The 22,834-nt window shown below is 39.2% G+C and overlaps 1 protein-coding gene across 1 annotated transcript in view; it reads left to right on the top strand.

Moving 5' to 3' along the window:
- LOC141476715 (adenomatous polyposis coli protein-like) overlaps positions 1 to 22,372 on the top strand; it is a 112,564-nt gene extending 90,192 nt beyond the window's left edge. The window contains exons 10-16 of the mRNA XM_074165519.1: positions 4,868 to 5,246; positions 6,541 to 6,636; positions 7,502 to 7,641; positions 10,007 to 10,084; positions 14,093 to 14,209; positions 15,107 to 15,321; positions 15,835 to 22,372. Coding sequence (XP_074021620.1) covers positions 4,868 to 5,246; positions 6,541 to 6,636; positions 7,502 to 7,641; positions 10,007 to 10,084; positions 14,093 to 14,209; positions 15,107 to 15,321; positions 15,835 to 22,372 — 7,563 coding nt within the window. The remainder of the gene's footprint in view (positions 1 to 4,867; positions 5,247 to 6,540; positions 6,637 to 7,501; positions 7,642 to 10,006; positions 10,085 to 14,092; positions 14,210 to 15,106; positions 15,322 to 15,834) is intronic.
- Positions 22,373 to 22,834: the final 462 nt, after the last annotated feature.

Here is a 22,834-nt window from a genome sequence, read left to right as displayed (position 1 = left end):
CCCAGTCTTCTGGGACCTTGACATAGTACTAAGTTAGGTTGGACCTTAAAACAGTGTTATGTTGTAATTTCTGCCCTTCATTGTATGCGTGCACCAAATAGAGGTGACATTCGAGTGTCTGTTTCCTACTTCCCATTATAAAGTGTAAAATTCCCAAAAGGTGCAGACAAGGGGAGAGCCCTGAATACAGGGAAAGGGACTGGGTCTAGAAGGAAAAAGACAAATAGGTCCATCTTAGTGTGCTGTGGGGTAAGAAAAGCTTGAAATTAATGCATGAGAAGAAGGGAAAGCAGTAGAGATTTTAAGCATTTACAGATGCATGAATAGATACCTCTGTGTGCAGTGTATATATAAAGAATATATGTATATATTTTAGAGTTTTTCCTGTAATAATAATGTGCCACAAATCTGGATGCCAGATTTTGATGTCTTCTATAGCTTTATTCTCTGACAAAAACTTTATCTTCCAAATCTAAATAACCATGGACTAAAGCTGCTGCTTAAAATGTTTGTAAAGAGGCACGCATAAAGCAAACTGAACTCACTCTCATTTAAGAAACCAAGTGGATTGTCTTAATACTGTATTTGATTTTTTTCCCAAACCAGGAAGCAAGGATCTACAAACTGGGATGCTAGGCTGTCATAAAATTGGCTCCAAGAATATTTCAGTGGATTTTGCATGTAATCATGCAATTTTATAAATTTTAAGATTTCTATTGCTTCAGCAATTCTAGTATTTAGAAAAATGCATGTTAACAGACAGTCTACCCACTGTTATCTATTTTTTTTATAACTCAGTATTTGTACTCATAGAATCATAGAATAGTTTGGGTTGGAAGGAACCTTTAAAGGCCATCTAGTCCAACCCCCTGCAATGAGCAGGGACATCTTCAACTAGGTCAGGTTGCTCAGAGCCCTGTCCAACCTGACCTTGAATGTTTCCATGGATGGGGCATCTACCACCTCTCTGGGCAACCTAGACCAGTGCTTCACCATCCTCATCATAAAAAATTTCTTCCTTACATCTAGTCTGAGTCTACCGTCTTTTAGTTTAAAACCATTACCTCTTGTCCTATCCCAACAGGCTCTGCTCAAAAGTCTGTCCCCATCTTTCCTATAAGCCCCCCTTAAGTATTGAAAGGCCACTATAAGGTCTCCCCAGAGCCTTCTCTTCTCCAGGCTGAACAACCCCAACTCTCTCAGCCTGTCCTCATAGGAGAGCTGCTCCAGCCCTCTGATCATTTTTGTGACCCTCCATGTCTTTCCTGTGCTGAGGGCTCCAGAGCTGGAGAAACCAAATAAAATAATTAATTGGTCTGGTAACCAGTTCACAAATGTAGTTATTATTAGAAAACTTTGTATAACAATCTGCAAGTCTTATTTCTTCCTTAGTTGGTATATTTTAAAGAAACACACCCACTGCTACTTTGCAATTCCCTTTGATAGTTTCTTTATGTTGTGCTATGATTTTGAAATTTGCTGTATTCTTGACTTTAGGAGCTTGGGGTTTCTAAATAGTATCTAATATTGCCTTGTTGTATTGGGTTTGTGTGTGTCGTGGTTTTGGCTGAATTTACCAAAACCGGACCGGCAGATGGCCCTTCCCCCCCTTTCCCCCCCCAAAAAGAGGAGAGAGGAGGAGAAAGAGATAAGGAAATTCAGAAGTTTAGAATGAACTAAACTACTTTAATGAAAAATTAATATTAAAATAAAAATAAAGAAGAAAATAATGAAATAGATACAATATATACAAAACCGTATCAAGCTCCCAGGATGACAGTTACATCACCGGCAGGCACTGGGGAAGTCCCAGACTGGACTCAGTGACGAATGGGAACTGGATTCCAGCTCTGGAGTCAGGAACACACGGATCGGGATCAAAGGCAGATGAACAGACAGAGTCCTCTCTGGACGTCGGCCATCGCAGGAAGGGGCTGACCCTTTGATCCCTCAGCCTTTATACTGAGCATGGGGCAGATGGGATGGAATACCCCAGTTGGTCAGGTTTGGGTCACCTGTCCTGTCCACTCCTCCCCACTGATGTGACCCCTCTACGTTTTTTCCGTTTCCGACCCTCTAAGGGGGCAAATAACGAAATTGGCTGCCCTTGGTTGTTATAGCAATAAGTATAAGCAAGGGCCTCCCTGCATACCATTCCTTGGCATGGAGCACAAACATTGGGCTTATCACTCTGAGAACGAGCAGTTTTCTCCACAATATGCCGTTAATTTCAGAGAGTTAGAGGAGGCCTAGCTAGGATGTAAAGTTACAGAACAGAAAATTGGTTCGGTTTTACTTCAAACCAGGACAGTGTGGCCAGATTTTGGTAGCGGGGGGTCTACAGTGGTGGCTTCTGTAAGAACCTGCTAGAAGCTTCCCCTATGTCCGATAGAGTCAATGCCAGACGGCTCTAAGATGGACCTGCTGCTGGCCAAGGCCAAGCCAATCAGTGACAGTGGTAGCGCCTCTGTGATAAAATATTTAAGAAGGGGGAAAAAAGCTGCGCAACGGAAACTGCAGCCAGAGAGAGGAGTGAGAATGTGCGAGAGGAGCAGCTACGCAGACACCAAGGTCAGTGAAGAAGGGGGAGGAGGTGCTTCAGGTGCTGGAACAGAGATTCCCCTGCAGCCTGTGGAGAAGACCATAGTAAAGCAGGTTGTTCCCATGCAGCTCATGGAGGTCCATGGTGGAGCAGATGTCCACCTGCAGCCTGTGGAGGACGCCACGCTGGAGTAGGTGGATGCCCAAAGGAGGCGGTGACCCCATGGAGAGCCCATGCTGGAGCAGGTTTTCTGGCAGGACTTGTGACCCCTCAGGGGACCCACACTGGAACAGTCTGTTCCTGAAGGACTGCACCCTGTGGAAAGGACCCACAGTGGAGCAGTTTGAAGAACTGCAGCCTGTGGGAAGTACTTACGTTGGAGAAGTTTGTGGAGAACTGTCTTCCATGGGAGGGACCCCACTCTGAAGCAGGGGAAGAGTGTGAGGAGTCCTCCTGAGGAGGAAGGAGCTGCAGAGACAGCATGTGATGAACTGACTGCAACCCCCATTTCCCATCCCTCTGGGCCTCTTGGGGGGAGGAGGTGGAAAACTCAGGAGTAAAGTTTAACCCAGGAAGAAGGGAGGGGTGGGGGAAAGATGTTTCAAGATTTGGTTTTATTTCTCATTATCCTACTCTGATTTGATTGGTACTTAATTAAGATAATTTTCCTGAGTCGAGTCTGTTTTGCCTGTGATGGTAATTGATGAATGATCTCTCCCTGTCCTTATCTTGACCCACGAGCCTTTCGTTATATTTTCTCTTCCCTGTCCAGCTGAGGGGGAGTGATAGAGCAGCTTTGGTGTGCACCTGGCATCCAGCCAAGGTCGACACACCACATCTTGCACATCATGTTATTCTACTAAAAGGTCCCTAAAAGAACCAAACACATTTCTCAATCTAAAGCTATTACTTAAGAAAATAGAATGCAAAAGACAAACCAAATAGTGCACTGACCACTATATTATATGGCAGCCAAAGGAACCCCTCAAAAATTGGTATTTTTTAATTTGAAATGTGGTTGCTCTGAGTTAAATGTTTAATGCTGATTTTTCATGGCTTGATTTAGTTGGGCCTTTATACTGTATGTATTAAATTAGCATTTGTTTGCTCCATTAGTTTTAGCCCTGTAAACTTGAAGAAAGTGTTAATTTAAACTCTTCAATTTTGCATTAGCTGTAAATAATTTGGCCTATATGCAAATGATTCATCATATCAAAAATTCATTGGTTAATTTGAAGTAGTTTTAATGGAAAACATTAAAATATGTGTAAGATGTTTTAGCACAATGTATGTTAAAAGTTAATGTAAACAGTCTTGTCTGGAGTAACTGTATTTAATGCTATACATCAAATAATTTTTCACTGAAGAGCATCTTTTTATGAAAGTATGATTCATATAAAACATACTCTTCTGAGATAAAATCAATTATATTCCTGCATTCCCAAACTAAAGCACTTTCAATAGTATGTTTCTTTAATCTTTGTGTGCAATGAAAAGTTAGAAGTCTTTGCCATTAGTCTTGCAGATTAATACAGTTAGATATAATTACCATTCTAGCCATTTAACCACTAAGTGAGATTTATTAAAATTATAAATGGTGAAGAACTAGTAGTGCTTGTTTAATTAGTACAAAACTGGATGATGGATGGATTGAGAGCAGCCCTGCAGAGAAGGACTTGGGAACATGAGATATATGAGGCTTGGGCCCCCAGCACAAAAGAAGATATGGACCTGTTAGAGCAGGTTCAGAGGAGGGCCACAAAAATGGTCAGAGGGCTGGAGCACCTCTCCTATGAAGAAAGGCTGAGAGAGTTGGGGTTGTTCAGCCTGGAGAAGAGAAGGCTCCAAGGAGACCATATTGCAGCCTTTCAATATATAAAGGGGAGCTTATGATAATGATGAAGAGAGGCTTTTTAACTAGGGCCTGTAGTGACAGGACAAAGGGCAATGGTTTTAAACTGAAAGAGGGTAGATTTAGATTGGATTAAAGGAAGAAATTTTTTACAATGAGGGTGGTGAGACACTGGAACGGGTTGTCCAGAGATGTTGTGGATGCCTCATACCTGTAAGTGTTCAAGGTCAGATTGTATGGGACTTTGAGCAACCTGATATAGTGAAAAATGTCCCTGCCCCTGGCAGGGGGCATTGGAACTAGATGATCTCTTCCAACCCAAACCATTCGATGGTTCTATGATTCTATGAAATTCTTGCACCATTATATAAATACATTTTCTTTTTTGCCCATGCATGCTACTGAGAACTTTGTTTCAATTTGATATGTATTTTTTAAATGTAATTGTATTTTTAAAATCATTTGACCTGCAGGTGGAAATGGTGTATTCGTTATTGTCGATGCTTGGTACTCATGATAAAGACGACATGTCACGAACATTGCTAGCGATGTCTAGCTCCCAAGACAGCTGCATAGCTATGCGTCAGTCTGGATGTCTTCCTCTCCTCATCCAGCTTTTACATGGCAATGATAAAGACTCAGTGTTGTTAGGAAATTCCCGTGGTAGTAAAGAGGCCCGTGCCAGAGCCAGCGCAGCACTGCATAACATCATTCACTCCCAGCCCGATGATAAGCGAGGCAGACGGGAAATCCGTGTGCTTCATCTCTTGGAGCAAATCCGTGCCTACTGTGAAACGTGTTGGAAATGGCAGGAGGCACATGAAGAAAGCATGGACCGAGACAAAAACCCGAGTAGGTTCTGTAAACTGTATAAAGATGTTTAAAAGATATTTTGAAAGCAGTGAATTTACAAAAATTTTAGCTTTTTATCTGACTTCTTGTTGAATGTATGTAAGGTTTCTTTTATTTTTATATTTATTCATTTATTTATGTACATTCAAGTTGAGGTAGTATCAGGAAATAGTATCTATTATAGATATGATATCTCATTTATAAACTTGTTCTTTAAATCATGGGCTTTGGTATGCTTTCCAGATAGAATTCTAGTGGTTTATATTTTAATCTACAAAATAAACAAATTTCTACTCATTGCTATTTTACATTTGAATGGATAATGAAATATATCTAAATAAATAATTCCAAATTGCTCTTCATTCAGATGTGTTCAGAAGATAAAAGTTTCAACTAGGAAAGGGATAGAGGACACAAATTAAATAATCTCAGTCTATTAGTCTATTCAGTATAATGTGAACTATTATTTAGAATGTGATACATAAGAAATAGTCCAGTATTAAAATACCAGAGAAGTGACAATTTAAGTGAATTGGAGTTTTGTCACGTAACAGTTGTTTTTTAAAAAACAAGATGTAACCTTCTCAATTACTCAATAACTGCTCTTCTTAGGTAAGGGAGGATTGAAGTTGCCATTTTGTAAATATATGCTGTAGACATCTATATCAGAAATACTACTGAAATCAGTGGGCTCTGTTCTGGATGTTGGATTTTACTGAAAGAATCATTTTGTAGAAGTGGGTCTCTGAATAAGATGTACCAATACAATTTGTGCTTTAGGGAAAGTCTAGCTCACAAAATTATGAACTTAAAAAGTTTTGTTATGAAACGAAAGGGCTTGCTTAACCATAAGGACATAACACCCAAAGAAACAGCTTATTTAATTTATTATTTAATGCTGCCAGAAAATTTAAACTTACTGATTTGTTTCACTAAGATTATTATTTTTCCAAATGAATTAGATAATTTTTTTGTACTTGAAGTCATATTTTTTAATACATACATTCAAAATCCTCCCTAAATTCTTTTCCGTAAAGAGTCTTTTCAGCTTCAAGTATATTTCTAGAACATATATGTAATCCTGATTGTATGTGCACATATTCAAGTCTCCGTGTACTCACATTTATTAGTAATGTTCTTAATTAGCTGTCTGTTCTTGAGTTACTGGGAAGATACAAACCCTGAAAAAAACTGCACTTTATTTATTTTAAGATTAGATTCTTTTTGGAAAGCTTATGATCTAGACAAAATTATACACCTAAGAAATACTAATAGTTACCTATTTCCTGATCAGTGCCAGCTCCAGTTGATCATCAAATCTGTCCTGCAGTGTGTGTTTTGATGAAACTTTCATTTGATGAAGAACACAGACATGCCATGAATGAGCTTGGTAAGACTAAATGTGTTTCTCTAACTTCCTTTGAGATGCTTCCTGAAAATGTGGACGTTCCTTTCTTGTATACCTCACTATGTGGCGCTTTTTTTAACCACTAGTTTAAATTCTGATTGATGCAGTTTAAATGAACTTATAGCTAGGCTATTTCCTAGTCGATGGGTTGTTATGCAAGTTACTCTTATATCTGGCATGAGCTGTGAGTTTTGGAAGGGTATTTGTATCCTAGAAATATTTGCAGTTTTAGAAGTATTGGACTTACAATGGAGACTGCTTTCTGAGGTTTTTTTGTGTCATGAGTTAAACATATTGGTTCCTGTATAACAGCTTGAATCCTTTAGTCCATCTTCAGTGAATTCTGTGCATGCAAGTTTCCTTAATTTGCTACTTTTCATTATCAATGAAAAATTATATGTATTTTTTCTGGAATAATAAGATTCAGTAATAATAATTATTAAATTAATAATTATCAGATTTGCTGAATAGCCTTTTATGTATTTGGTGTGAGTTCATCAGTCAAATGTGATTTTGACTGGGTGGAATTAAAAGATGGATATGCTTCTTACCTCTTCATAAATTCTTCTGTTCTCATCTTCTCCCAAAATCTCAACATCATGCTACCATACCTTTCAGCTTGTACTAAGCTCACAATTCAAGATCCAGGGTAAATATTTAACAGTGTATTTAAGAAATTATTATTTACCTTTCTGAGCCCTTTGGTTTTCAGATGTTTGAGATATATTCTGTACATATGAATGCAGTTTACTTCTTGATGTGTGTACTGTATTCTTGATATTAGGTTTGAAATTTATTAGTAGTATTGTTTATTATTATTCATTTTATTATTTATTTCTTTTTAAAGGAGGTTTGCAGGCTATTGCAGAACTGTTGCAAGTGGACTGTGAAATGTATGGACTTACAAGTGACCACTATAGTGTTACATTAAGGAGATATGCTGGAATGGCTCTGACAAACTTGACTTTTGGAGATGTGGCAAACAAGGTAAAAATAGAATTTCAAACATACAATAATCTTAGTTCATAGCTGTGTTTGACTTGCAGTTCTCAGAAAGGTGATGAAAATCTCTGGGATAGGATATTGCATTTCTGGGACAGAATATTGCATTTTGGCTCGACGCAGAAATTCCCCCAAAACTTTGCCATTCCATCTTGTACCTAACACAGAGCACAAACTGAATGTTATATCATAAAAGTATAGTGTCACCTTTTGTATTAAATTAAGTTACTTCTATTTTGTCACTGAAAGTAAATATTTTATCTATTGATGTAATTTATTTGTAAACAATACACTAGATCTTTCCATAATGTACCGATGATATGGATAATAGATTTTTCTGAGGATTTTGAACTAAACCTGTTAATTTCATCAAATTTTGTAAAGTTATCACTTATGTACTAATATTATTACTGTCTGACAAATTTTTGCAAATCTCTTCAGCCTGTATCCTCTTTCTTAAATGTTTGGAGCATGTCTGGCTCATAACGGTGCTATTTCAAATGACTGGAAAAAATAGATTCCCTAATTTCTAACAAGGATTTTGCTTTCAAAAGATACAAAGTTTTAATAATTTCTTGCCCCAGAGTTGTCTAAGACATGGATCTTCAAATAACTTCATTCTGACAAGACTTTTATCTTGCTACTCTAATGGAAGACACTTCAAGTGTGAATGAAAATTCCATCCCAACAAACAGAAACGTAAGCAAAAAAATGCCAGAAGGCCTGCATGGATGAACAAAAGAGCTCCTAACAAAACCCAGATATGAAAAGGAAGTATACAGAAGGTGGAAGCAGAGACGTTTAACCTGAGAGGAATATAGAGACACTGTCTGAGCTTGCAGAGATGTGGTTAGGAAAGCCAAAACTCACCTGGAGTTGAATCTAGTGAGGGGTGTCAAAGGCAACAAAAAGGGCTTCTATAAGTACATAGGTGACAAAAGGAAGGCTAGGGAAAATGTGGGCCTGCTGCTGAAGGAGATGGGGACCTGGTGACACAGATCATCATAGAGAAGCTAATGAAGCTAATGGGCTGGATGAGCAGACAGTGAGGTGGACTGAGAACTGGCTGAACAGCCAGGCCCAGAGGGTGGTGATCAGTGGCATGAAGTCCAGTTGCAGGCTGGTAACTAGCAGTGTACTCCTGTTCTGCACCGGGCAGGGGGCTGGGACTGTTCAGCTTAGAGAACAGAAGGCTCGGGGGGATCAGGGATTTATGTATATAAATACCTGAAGGGAGGGTGCAAAGAAGACAGAGCCAGGCTCTTTTCAGTGGTGCCCAGGGACAGGACAAGGAGAAGTGGTCACGAGCTGAAACACAGGAGGTTCTGTCTGAACATCAGGAAACACTTCTTGACTGTGAGGGTGACTGAGCACTAGAACAGGTTGTCCAGAAAGGTTGTGGAGTCTCTTCTCCTTGGATATATTCAAAAGCCATCTGGACATGGTCTTGGGCAACTAGCTCCAGGTGGCCCTGCTTGAGCAGGGGGGTTGGATCAGATGTCCTCTGGAGGTCCCTTCCAACCTCAACCATTCTGTGATTCTGCAAAAATAAAACCAGATTTCATGCTACTCACTTTTTGCTCTCAGTTTTAAGCAGAGTGAAACAAACCCCTCCTACAAATGAAGTGCTTCACAAAATGCTGCCTCTTAAAATCATCTGATTAGTAATTGCTGCAAGACTGCAGTTATTGGGTTTATAGCACAAACTAAACTATTCAGTGATGTAAATGTACATGTTATCCAGCTAATGAATAATGCATTTCTAACATACTTTTATTTTTGAATATTTTTTTAATTGTGCTTTGTCACAACCATTGCATACCTTGTATATCACTGTATGCCTTACAGTTTTTCAATTGCTAGTGTATTCTTAAAAAGTAATTTGGTCTTCAGAAGTCAAGAATGTTGTTGTATTTGTGTCAGTTTTAAATTGTCATATTACTTTTCATATCATGTATATTTGAAAAAAAAGTATGATTGTGAGACTCAATAGACTTCACGTAAAAACACATTGCCAACTCACAGGTGAGTGTCCAGTTTCACATCCGGGACATAGTGAAGAAGGCTTCTAAATTATTAGTGTTCCAGATTTGGTCCTAGAATTGTTGTCAAAAGTATAAAATTTAGCACAATTTTATCACTTATGTATTTCCCAGAGTAAAATCTGATATTTATGCTTAACATTTTAATAATTATAGATCAAATATCTGATACTGGAAACATTTTACTAAGCTTTTTTGAACTTCAGAGATGAATAGCTTAAAATATCAAAGAACTGTGCACAATCAAGCCACCTAATGTGTCATTTTGTACTCTATTTATTTTCTTTTTTTTTCCTGATTCCTAAAAGGCTGCATTATGTTCTATGAAGAACTGCATGAAAGCTCTTGTAGCCCAATTGAAGTCTGAAAGTGAAGACTTGCAGCAGGTACTTCCTTTTGAAATTAAATATTTACTTGGATTGCACATTTCCATCATCTTGCATCCCTTCAATTTCATTGAGTTACAATGTTGTATGAAAATGTTGTATTTCTGCTCCCCTTTCTTTCCATTCATTTGGCCTCTCCAGTTATAACTCTCCAGAGTTATTTTTATGCTTGAATTCATATCTTCTTTCATGACACTGGCTGAGTATGAGCCAGCAGTGTGCCCAGGTGGCCAAAAAGGCCTATAGCATCCTGGCTTGTATCAGAAACAGTGTGGCCAGCAGGACTAGGGAAGTGATCGTCCCCCTGTACTCAGTACTGGTGAGGCCACACCTCGAATACTGTGTTCAGTTTGGGTCCTCCACTACAAGAAAGACATTGAGGTACTGGAGTGTGTTCAGAGAATGGCAACGAAGCTGGTGAAGAGTCTAGAGAACAAATCTTATGAGGAGCAGCTGAAGGAACTGGGATCATTTAGCCTGGAGAAAAGGAGGCTCTGAGGGGAGACCTTATCTCTCTCTACAACTACCTGAAAGGAGGTTGTAGTGAGGTGGGTGTCAGTCCCTTCTCCCAAGTAACAAGCGATAAGACAAGAGGAAATGGCCTCAAGTTGTGCCCGGGGAGGTTTAGATTGGATATTAGGAAAAATTTCTTCACCGAAAAGGTTGTCAATCATTGGAACAGGCTGCCCAGGGAAGTGGTTGAGTCACCATCCCTGGAGGTATTTCAAACTGTTCATACGCATTACTACTTTTCTGAATGGTTGCAGTTCATTTAAAACAAGAGCTTGAAATCAGTGTGGTGATAAGTCAACAAAAGCATCTGCTCAATATGCAGCAAGTTATATTCCCCCTCTACTCTGCCCTGGTGCGGCCGCATCTAGAGTACTATGTCCAGTTCTGGGCCCTCCAGCTCAAGAAGGACCGGGAACTACTGGAAAGAGTCTAGCAGAGGGCTACGAAGATGATCACGGGAATGGAGCACCTCTTTTATGAGGAAAGGCCGAGAGACCTGGGTCTGTTTAGCCTGGAGAAGAGAAGACTGAGAGGGGACCTCATCAATGCTTATAAATATCTAAAGGGCGGGTGTCAAGAGGATGGGGTCAGGCTCTTTTCAGTAGTGCCTGGTGACAGGACAAGGGGCAACGGACACAAGCTGGAACAGAAGAAGTTCCACAGAATCACAGAATCTTCTAGGTTGGAAGGGACCTTCAAGATCATCTTGTCCAACCATCAACCTAACTGACAAAAATAAACATCCACAAATCAACAAAATGCAACACCATCACTAAACCATGTCTCCCAGCACCACGTCAACCTGTCTTTTGAACACTTCCAGGGATGGTGCCTCAGAATGGTATTCCGTCTGAATATGCGGAAAACCTTCTTTACTTTGAGAGAGCCAGAGCACTGGAACAGGCTGCCAAGAGAGGTTGTGGAGTCTCCCTCTTTGGAGACATTCAAAACGCACCTGGATGTGTTCCTGTCCAACCTGCTCTAGGTGAACCTGCTTTGGCAGGGGGGTTGGACTAGATGATCTCTGAAGGTCCCTTCCAACCCCTACAATTCTGTGATTCTGTGATTCTGTGAAGTGTTTAAAAAGCAAAGAATAATTTGCAATAGATGGAATTATTTTTTTTTTATTTCTGATCAGCTAATGATCAAAAAATGCAGAAAATATTTGAGATAGGTAAAACAAGTGATTTTAAACATTGAAAGATGTTTATATTGAAAGGGTATTATAAGTATTGAAAGATAGACTAGTTTGGCCGTAAGCAAATGGGGACATGAAAGAGGTAAAACAACATAAGGAATGATGAACACGGGTAAATTGTGCCAGTTACTCATTTTTATCATTGAAATGAAACCTAACAAATTTAAATTAACCATTAAATGTCAAGACCAATAGTTCTGTAATATTTTTAAAAACTTTGTTAGGGAGGGTATCAGATCAGGTATCCGGTATCCCAACAGAGGTGAGGCTGTTGCAGCTCCATTACCTCCAGATCCAACCAGTAGTGAGGATGAAAATGTATTCCCAGTAGGCACACACACACAGAGTAAATGTATACACCACATATATGTGTAGGTACACAGCTGGCCACAAAGATCACAGATGGACATGCAGAGAACTCCCCTAAGCGCAGCAACAGCCTTATCCTGCTCCCCAATCTGATTGAGCAGGATGGAGATCCAGTAGAGAGAATATATATATGCGTATGTGAAAGGTGGATCCCTTCAGCAGCCGGGCTCAGACACTCAGTCTGCCCAGTAGCTGGCTCCTGGATCCCAGTCTCCCCAGTTGCTAGCATCTGGAAATAGGAGCCCCTGAGACCACAGCCCTACTTCAGTTGCTGGTACAGACCGTCTCTCTCTCTCTCGCGCGCACACACACACACAACAGACACCCAGAACTGGCCAGGACTTTCCAAGTCCCAATAGCTGATCTCCCTGTGCTCTTGCCCCTAGAGACACAGGTGCTCACACAGACAGAGCTGGCCCTTAGAGACCCACTCACCCCCTTGCTCCCAGGCCACTTCACCTATTCACCAGCTAGTCCAGCCTGATATTTGCTAGGGCTCACATGCTGACTTGCATACCTGCACTCACTCCTGTTACTGTCACCACAGACACATGGGCCCTTATGACCCTCACCCAGGGAGTTAGAAAGGAATTTAATAAAATAGGACAGACACAGGAAAAATAATATGCATAAAATAGATCAAGTGCAGGGTGTAGCCAGACAAGCATATGGACCAGCAAGCTATTTATATGCCACCAGCCCCTCTTCTCCCACCATTTCTCTATTTTCCTACATTTGTTTCTCCCCAAACCACCTAGATCTCTCCTTTTCCTCTCCTTTGGTTCCTCCTCTAAACATCCCATAATAAGTCCTGTGCAGTCCCGAAATGCTCTTCCCCTGCATCCCGTAATGTGTCCTTTACCCCAGGGCAGTAACTTTTCTCAGTCTGAAAGGTGCTTCAGGGAGTGCTCACCTTGATGGAGTTCACACCTGGATAACGGGGCTGATGTCTCTCCTGGGACAGCCTCGGGAGTGTCCTGGACCAGGGGTCCCTTCCTCTGAGTCCTTAATTTGAGTTCCCGCCTGCCATTGTGCATCCCTGTGCTCCTCTGAGCTTCTGCAGATGGGCCTGTGATGGACCACTGGCTCCTGTGATGAGCCTAGGAGGAACTGGGGCAGGATATTATTTGGGTCCCTCACCTGCCATTGCCTCTCTAAGCTCCTTTGTGGGTGTGCAGATGAGCTTTTATCACATAACCTAACAAGGTTATGTGTCACTTTTGTGACAATGAGAACATCCATAGATAACAGTATTCTATCAAATATGTTTTTATGACGGGTATACATGCTTATAGCTGCCCATAAATGCATGGAGTTAAATATTTAATGACTGTCTACTGTCTTAACAGTTGCACTTTACTTTGAAGCATCTCAGTCTAGCTGCTGCCAAAGACAAGAACTTAGGCTGAATGGCTACCCATCTCTGACGGAAAACTATTCTGATTATAAAAGACACAGTGTATTCAAAGATCTTGATAAACATTAATAAAAGTAATCATACCATACCTCTGAGGGACAGGTTTGTATGATTGTCTATTTTACAAGTGGAAAAGCTGAAGAAAAAGATTATATAAATCTCTCTTCTGAAACTGCATAATAAGTCTACAGCAGACATCAGAGTAGAGCACAAATCTGAGGTTTTGGTCCAATTTTTCAGCCGGTGTGGAAAGCAGGGAACCTGCTTTCAGATCTTTATTTTTTTTATACACAAAAGCCATACCTTTGATCAAACTTCATATTGAAATCTTAGGACAGTCTAGCTGGCAATAGAACCAAAAGTGAATTTCAGCAAAAAAGCTAGTTCAGCAGCTGAACATTGCCACTGTTAATGAATTCTATAGTGTTCCAGAAATCCAGGAGAAAATGCTGATAACCTAGTAAAGGAGTAGCTATTTTGAGATACATTATTTTTATTTCATGTGTTGCAGGTCACTGCAAGTGTTTTGAGGAACTTGTCCTGGCGAGCAGATGTAAACAGTAAAAAGATTCTGCGTGAAGTTGGAAGTGTGAAAGCATTGATGGAATGTGCTTTAGAAGTTAAGAAGGTATCATATATAAATGATTCTGAGATAAATTTTTGAGAGATTGCATTAATTTTATACAAAATACAAATATTGTTATCCTTTTTTGACATAAACAGTCAAATATTTGCGGTGTTTCAGGTACTTTCCTTTGAAGAGAATTGCTTTGAGTTAACTAGGCAGCAGATCACAAGATAGCAATGACATCTGAGAACTAGTAGTGTTTCTGTAATTTTATTTACAAGGGTTGATACCTTTCACCCTTCAGTTTCATGAGCTGTGCTGTTCCAATAGCCTTTTTCAAAATTGTGCAGTTTTAATAAAACCATCTTCTGATTTTGTGAATTTGTCATTCTAGAGATGTCTACTTGATATCCCAATGGGATTATATTCCATCCCAGTGTCCCCTGCCAGCTAATCTACAAACTTTTTACTGTTATGGCAGCTGACAAGTATTGTGGCCCATACTTCTGAAGCTTTTTGTCAAGCAATAGCAAATCCATAGCTGAGGAAGGGAGAGAGAAGCAAACAAAAGTAATGTGTTGTTCACTGCTACTTGCCTCTAGTTTATCAGCACAGAAAGCAGAGCCTGAAACACACTTAATTCTCATTTGTCAAATTCTGCAGTGAACTGGAAAGAAGCTAAATTCCATGGTCAATGAATTCTGTTATTTGCAAATATGGATTAGAATAAGTGAGGCAGTTTGCGTCTCTGAGTTGTATTTTTAGACTGTGTGCAGGTTCAGCAGGAATTATTTCTTTAGGTTATTCTTGGTTCACATTTTCAAAGCTATCTTCGCATCCATGAGAGCTAGAAAAACAAGTTTGTCACTACCTCCTTGAAGCTAACTTACATACTTCTGAGGGCTTATGATCAATAGTTGAAAAGTCTATAATTCTGTCATTTTATTATTCTCCTAGGAATCCACCCTAAAAAGCGTTTTGAGTGCCTTATGGAATTTGTCAGCACACTGTACTGAGAACAAAGGTGATATATGTGCTGTTGATGGTGCTCTTGCATTTCTAGTTGGTACACTGACATACCGGAGCCAAACAAACACTTTAGCCATCATAGAAAGTGGAGGAGGAATATTAAGAAATGTTTCTAGCTTCATTGCTACTAATGAGGACCACAGGTGAATATACTTTCTCTTTCTCTGAGAATCAGTAGTGGTACCAAAAGTATATTTAATAGTTTGTATGACCAAGTCTTAATATGAATGCACATTTAAGTATAGTAATTAAGCATTCATTTTTTTAATGGATTTGATAAGGCAAGTATTTCATTTAGATAACAGGAATATGCAAAAGGATTCATATATCTGCTGCTTGTTAAATGATAAATTGTACTAAAAGCTTTTCCTGGAAAGAGAGAGGAAATTCATAAGTTATTATCAGCCATAGGAAACCACTTGGAATGGTTTATATGGAGAGGATAGTGTGGGAGCACACTGTTCATATTTGTATAAGATTTGATTAACATTCAGATGAAAACTTGAGGAAAAAATAAAATAAATTTGCACTGAAGAATTCATTATTATCCATATTATGGATTAAACTTGCCTATAAAATAGGTTTTTGTTTTGCTTTGTCTCTTATCCTTTTGAAATGCCACTTACTGATTTTTGTTTTCAATCACTCAACACCAGGCAAATCTTGCGAGAGAACAACTGCTTACAAACCTTGTTACAGCATTTGAAGTCACACAGTTTGACGATAGTCAGTAATGCATGTGGGACCCTGTGGAATCTTTCTGCACGAAATACAAAAGATCAGGAGACACTGTGGGACATGGGCGCAGTGAGCATGCTCAAAAATCTCATTCACTCAAAACACAAAATGATAGCAATGGGCAGTGCTGCAGCTCTAAGAAACCTGATGGGAAATAGGCCAGCAAAATATAAGGATGCCAATGTTATGTCTCCAGGATCAAGCTTACCATCTCTTCATGTTAGAAAACAAAAGGCACTGGAAGCAGAATTAGATGATCAGCATTTATCAGAGACTTTTGACAACATAGATAATTTAAGCCCAAAAGCATTTCACCATAATAAGCAGAGGCATAAGCATAATATATACAATGAGCATGTTTTGGATTCCAATCGACATGATGATGGGATTTGTAGATTAGAGAGTTTTAATACTGGTCATATGACTGTACTTTCACCATATTTAAATGGTACAGTATTGCCTAGCTCCTCTTCCTCTAGTAGAGGAAACATAGAAAACTCTCGATCTGAGAAAGACAGAAGTCTCGATAGGGATGGAGCAGTAAGTTTAAATAGCTATCATCCAACTACAGAGAATACTGGGAACTCCTCTAAGAGAATAGGAATGCAGATTACTGCTGCATCTCAGATTGCCAAAGTTGTGGAAGAAGTAACAAGCATGCATATTCCACAAGAAGACAGAAGTTCTTGTTCCACTTCTGAAATGCACTGTTTGACAGAAGATGGAAACGTTCCAAGAAGAACAGCTGCTGCCCATACTCACTCAAATACATACTTTCCTAAATCTGAGAATTCAAACAGGGTATGTCCTATGCTTTATATGAAAATGGAATACAAGAGAGCTTCAAATGATAGTTTAAATAGTGTCATCAGCACTGATGGCTATGGTAAAAGAGGACAAATGAAACCTTCCATTCAATCTTACTCGGAAGATGATGAAAGTAAATTTTGTAGTTATGGTCAATACCCAGCTAACTTGGCACATAAGATACATAGTGTAAATCATATGGATGACAATGATGAAGAGCTAGACACTCCTATTAATTATAGTCTTAAATATTCAGATGAACAGTTAAATTCTGGAAGGCAAAGTCCCTCTCAGAATGAAAGATGGGCAAGGCCTAAGCATATAATAGATGATGAAATAAAACAAAATGAACAAAGGCAGTTAAGGAGCCAAAATGCAACTTATTCCATGTACACTGAAAGTGGAGATGATAAGCACATGAAATATCAGTCACCTTTTGGACAGCAAGAGTGTGTTTCTTCTTTTAGATCAAGAAGATCCAATGGTTTAGAGCAGAGCAAAGCAGGCTCAGCTCTTGGAATGAATCAGGAAGTAAACCAGTCCTTGTGCCAGGTTGATGATTATGACAATGATAAGCCAACCAACTATAGTCAACGCTACTCTGAGGAAGAACAACACAAAGAGGAAGGAGACAGACCAACCAATTATAGCATAAAGTACAATGAAGAGGAACATCATGTTGATCAGCCTATTGATTATAGTCTAAAATATTCAGCAGAAGTTCCTTCCTCTTCTCAGAAGCCATCTTTAACTTTTTCAAACAGTTCATCAGTGCAAAGCACTAAAACTGACCATATTTCCTCAAGCTGTGGGAACATATCAAGCCCTTCAGGTAGTTCGGAGAGACAGAATCAGCTTCACCCAAGTTCTGCACAGAGTAGAAGCAGCCATGCTCAAAAGACTGCCTCTTGTAAAACTCCCTCTATTAATCAGGAAACTATACAAACTTACTGTGTGGAAGATACACCAATATGTTTTTCAAGGTGTAGCTCTTTGTCATCTTTGTCATCAGCTGAAGATGAAATAGGACGGGATCAATCCACACATGCGACAGATGCTAATAATACATTGCAGATAGCAGAACTAAAGGAAAACAATGTGATTCTGTCTACAGAAGGTGCAGTAAGTGAAGTTGCATCAGCATCTCAGCACAGAACAAAATCTAGTAGACTTCAGACTCCTAGTTTATCTCCTTTTGACTCTTCTAGAAATAAAGCTGTTGAATTTTCTTCAGGTGCCAAATCTCCCTCAAAGAGTGGTGCACATACTCCTAAAAGTCCACCAGAACATTATGTGCAGGAGACTCCACTCATGTTTAGCAGATGTACTTCTGTAAGTTCCCTGGATAGTTTCGAAAGTCATTCAATTGCTAGTTCAGTTCAAAGTGAGCCTTGCAGTGGAATCATAAGCGGTATTATAAGTCCCAGTGATCTTCCAGACAGCCCTGGACAAACAATGCCTCCAAGTAGAAGTAAAACACCCCCTGCCCAAGGAGCTCAAGTAAAGAGGGAAATAGCTAAAGGCAAAGTACCTAATGCAGAAAAGAGAGAGTCTGGTCCTAGACAGGTAGCTATAAATGAAGCTGTTCAAAGAGTTAAGGTACTGCCAGATGCTGATACATTATTACATTTTGCTACAGAAAGTACACCAGATGGATTTTCTTGCTCTTCTAGCCTAAGTGGTCTGAGTCTTGATGAACCATTTATACAGAAAGATGTAGAGTTAAGAATAATGCCTCCTGTACATGAAAATGAACATGGATATGAAGCAGAACCTGAACAGCGAGATGATACAAAGGATAACCAAGAGAAGAAATCAGAGAAGTCTACTGAAGCAGATAAAGACATTATGGATGATTCTGATGATGATGATGATATTGAAATATTGGAAGAATGTATTATTTCTGCAATGCCAACAAAATCTTCACATAAAGCCAAAAAGCCTTCTCAAGCATCTGCTTCAAAAATACCTCCTCCTGTAACCAGAAAGCCAAACCAACTGCCAGTTTACAAACTTTTGCCTTCACAAACTGGATTGCAATCCCAAAAGCGTGTGGGTTTTACACCTGGAGATGATATGCCACAGGTATATTTTTTTGAGGATACACCAATAAATTTTTCAACAGCTACATCTTTGAGTGACCTCACAATAGAATCACTACCAAATGAGTTGGCCAATGTAGAGAATGTGGGCACAAGGGCAGAATTGGGGGAGTTTGAAAAGAGAGACACCATTCCTACAGAAGGTATAAGTACAGATGACTCTGAGAGAGCAAATAGCTCAACTAGGACTGCCCCAGGACTGGATGATGACAAAACAGAAGAGGGTGATATTCTGGCTGAATGTATTAACTCAGCTATGCCAAAAGGAAAAAGTCACAAACCTTTCAGAGTGAAGAAGATAATGGATCAAATTCAACAAGCATCTTTATCTGTAAGTAACAAAAATCAGTCAGAACATGATAAAAAGAAGCCAACATCACCAGTAAAGCCCATTCCCCAAAATAATGAATATAGAGCATGTGTAAGAAAAAACACAGAGCCTAAAAGCTATATTAATAGTGAAAGAAGCTATTCAGAGAAGAGAGACACAAAAAAACAGAATCTTAAAAATAATTCAAGATATTTTAATGACAAACTTCCAAATAATGAAGAGTGTGTAAAAGGAAGCTTTGCATTCGATTCCCCTCATCATTACACACCTATTGAAGGAACTCCTTATTGTTTTTCACGGAATGATTCCCTAAGTTCTTTAGATTTTGATGATGATGATGTTGATCTTTCAAGGGAGAAGGCAGAACTGCAAAAAGGAAAAGCAAAGGAAATAGAAACTGAAGACTGCACTAATACAGAACAGTCTTCAAATCAGCAACCAAGTAATAGGACACAAGTTTGTCAAAAATCCCCAACAAGCAGAAACCAACCTAAAACTTTCTCTCAGTCAACTAAAGATATTCCAGACAGAGGAGCAGCTACAGATGAGAAAATGCAGAATTTTGCTATCAAAAACACACCTGTATGTTTTTCTCACAATTCATCTCTTAGTTCCCTCAGTGATATTGATCAAGAAAGCAACAGCAAAGAAAGTGAACCTGCAAAACAAACTGAAGCTCCTGACTCACAGATAGAATCAAATAGACCACAGATTTCTGGTTATGCACCTAAATCATTTCATGTTGAAGATACTCCTGTATGTTTCTCTAGAAACAGCTCTCTCAGTTCTCTTAGTATTGACTCAGAAGATGATCTGCTGCAGGAATGCATTAGTTCTGCTATGCCTAAAAAGAAAAAAACCTCAAAAGTAAAGAGTGAAACTGAAAAAAATAATTCCAGAAACACGGGTGATATATTGGCAGAAGATTTAACACTGGATTTGAGAGATATACAGAGGCCAGATTCAGAACATGGTTTCTCACCTGATTCAGAGAACTTTGATTGGAAAGCTATACAAGAAGGTGCAAATTCTATAGTTAGTAGCTTGCACCAAGCTGCAGCTGCTGCATCACTGACTAGACAAGCTTCATCAGACTCTGACTCTATCCTTTCATTAAAATCTGGTATTTCTCTAGGGTCACCATTTCATCTTATCCCAGACCAAGAAGAAAAGCCTTTTACTAGTAATAAAGGTCCAAGAATTCTTAAACCAGGGGAGAAAAGTACATTGGAGTATAAAAAAATAGAATCTGAAAATAAGGGAATCAAAGGAGGAAAAAAAGTATATAAAAGTATAATTACAGGAAAAGCTTGTTCCAATTCAGAAGTTTCAAGCCAGTTAAAGCAAGCACAGCAAACAAGTATGACTTCAATTTCACGTGGTAGGAAAATGATTCATATTCCGGGAGTTCGAAATAGTTCCTCAAGTACTAGTCCTGTTTCCAAAAAAGGTCCCCCACTAAAAAATACAAACTCCAAGAGTCCCAGTGAAGACCAAAGTTCCGTTAGTTCTCCAAGAGGAGTCAAGTCATCAGTGAAACCTGAGTCAGCTCCTGTAACTAGGCAACCATCTCAACAGAGTGGATCAAGTAAAGGACCTTCTCGATCAGGATCTAGAGACTCTACTCCTTCTAGACCTCAACAGCAGCCATTAAGCAGGCCTCTGCAATCTCCAGGACAAAACTCAATTTCCCCAGGAAGAAATGGTATAAGTCCTCCCAACAAATTCTCTCAGTTGCCAAGGACATCACCTCCTAGTACAACTTCAACTAAATCTTCAGGAAGAATGTTATATACAGCACCAGGCAGGCAGATGAGTCAGCAAAACCTTACAAAGCAAACTGCCTTACCTAAGAGTAGCCATGGCATTCCCAGAAGTGAGTCTGCTTCAAAAGGATTAAACCAAATTTTCAATAGTGGTGGATCAAACAAAAAGGCTGAACTATCCAGAATGTCATCCACAAAATCTAGTGGAAGTGAATCCGACAGATCTGAAAGACCTGTTCTGGTTCGTCAGTCAACTTTTATTAAAGAAGTTTCGAGTCCAACTCTAAGACAGAAATCAGAAGAGTCTGCTTCATTTGAATCTCTGTCTCCTTACAGGCCAGGCTCTCCCACTAGGTCCCAAATAGAGACTCCAGTTTTAAGTCCATCTCTTCCTGATATGTCTTTATCCACTCATTTAACTGCCCAGACTAGTGGTTGGCAAAATTTACCCCCTAATCTGAGTCATTCTGTAGAATATGATGGGAGACCAGCAAAACGTCATGACATAGCACGTTCTCATTCTGAGAGTCCATCTAGATTGCCAATCAATAGATCAGGAACATGGAAGCGTGAACATAGTAAGCATTCCTCATCGCTTCCTCATGTAAGCACTTGGCGAAGAACTGGAAGTTCTTCCTCAATTCTGTCAGCTTCTTCAGAATCCAGTGAAAAGGCAAAAAGTGAAGATGAAAAGCAACACGGAAGTTCTGTTTCTAGACACAAACAAAGTAAAGAAAGTCAAGCACCAGCAAAAGGTATTTGGAGAAAAATAAAAGAAACTGAAATTCCTCAAATAATGAATGTTCCTCAGTATTCTTCCTCAGGTGCAACAAATGAGACTGATTCCAAAACTCTAATTTATCAGATGGCACCAGCTGTCTCTAAGACAGAGGATGTGTGGGTGAGAATAGAGGACTGCCCTATTAATAAACCTCGATCTGGAAGGTCCCCAACTGGAAATACTCCCCCTGTTATTGACAGTGTTTCAGAGAAAGGGAGTGTGAATGATAAAGATTCTAAAGAGATTAATGAAAAACAAAATCCAGGGAATGGAAATGTTCCTGTTCGTACCATTGGTTTAGAAAATTGTCCAAACTCTTTCTTTCAGATAGACAGTCCAGACAAGAAAGGAACAGAAGCAAAACCTGTACAGAATAATCCTGTTCCCGTACCAGAAAATAATGAAAGTACTGTTAGTGAGCGTACACCATTCAGTTCCAGTAGCTCAAGCAAACATAACTCCCCCAGTGGTACTGTTGCAGCAAGAGTGACTCCTTTCAACTATAGTCCAAGTCCCAGGAAGAGTAGTGCAGACAACAGTTCTGCTCGGCCATCACAAATACCAACGCCAATGAATAACAGCACAAAGAAACATGATTCAAAGACTGAAAATAGTGAAACTCATAGTCCTAAACATCATTCTGGCTCTTACCTGGTGACTTCTGTTTAAGTACATCAAAAAATAAATGCAATTGATGTATTATATACAGCAGCTATTTAGATATTTTGTTTCAAATGAAACTTTAAAAGACTGAGTGTTGGTTTTGTTTGTTGTTTTTATCTTTTGTAAATAGGTTTGATTCTTGTTAGAGGGTCCTTGTTCTAGAAGCCATATTTGATAGTATACTTTGTCTTCACTGGTAATATTTTGGACGAATGCCTAATTGACAGCTTGGAATAAAATTGCTAATGCAATTATATTTGTACAGTATGTTTATCATATTTAATTAGCATCCCATACCATAATCCTTTAAACATTGCTCATCTTGAAATCATGAGCATTACAAATAGAGATGATAGTCATATTGCTTTATCAATTATTTATGGATTACAGACTGACTAAAGTACATCAGGGAAGAATTGGTATTATTTATTTTTAAAAGTAACTCAGTTTTAGTATTTGTGAGTCCTT

The sequence above is a fragment of the Numenius arquata genome, chromosome W, assembly GCF_964106895.1.
Source record: "Numenius arquata chromosome W, bNumArq3.hap1.1, whole genome shotgun sequence".
NCBI classification, from domain to species: Eukaryota; Metazoa; Chordata; class Aves; order Charadriiformes; family Scolopacidae; genus Numenius; species Numenius arquata.
The sequence above is the reverse complement of the archived record's forward strand: the minus strand, read 5'-3'. Positions and strand labels throughout refer to the sequence as shown.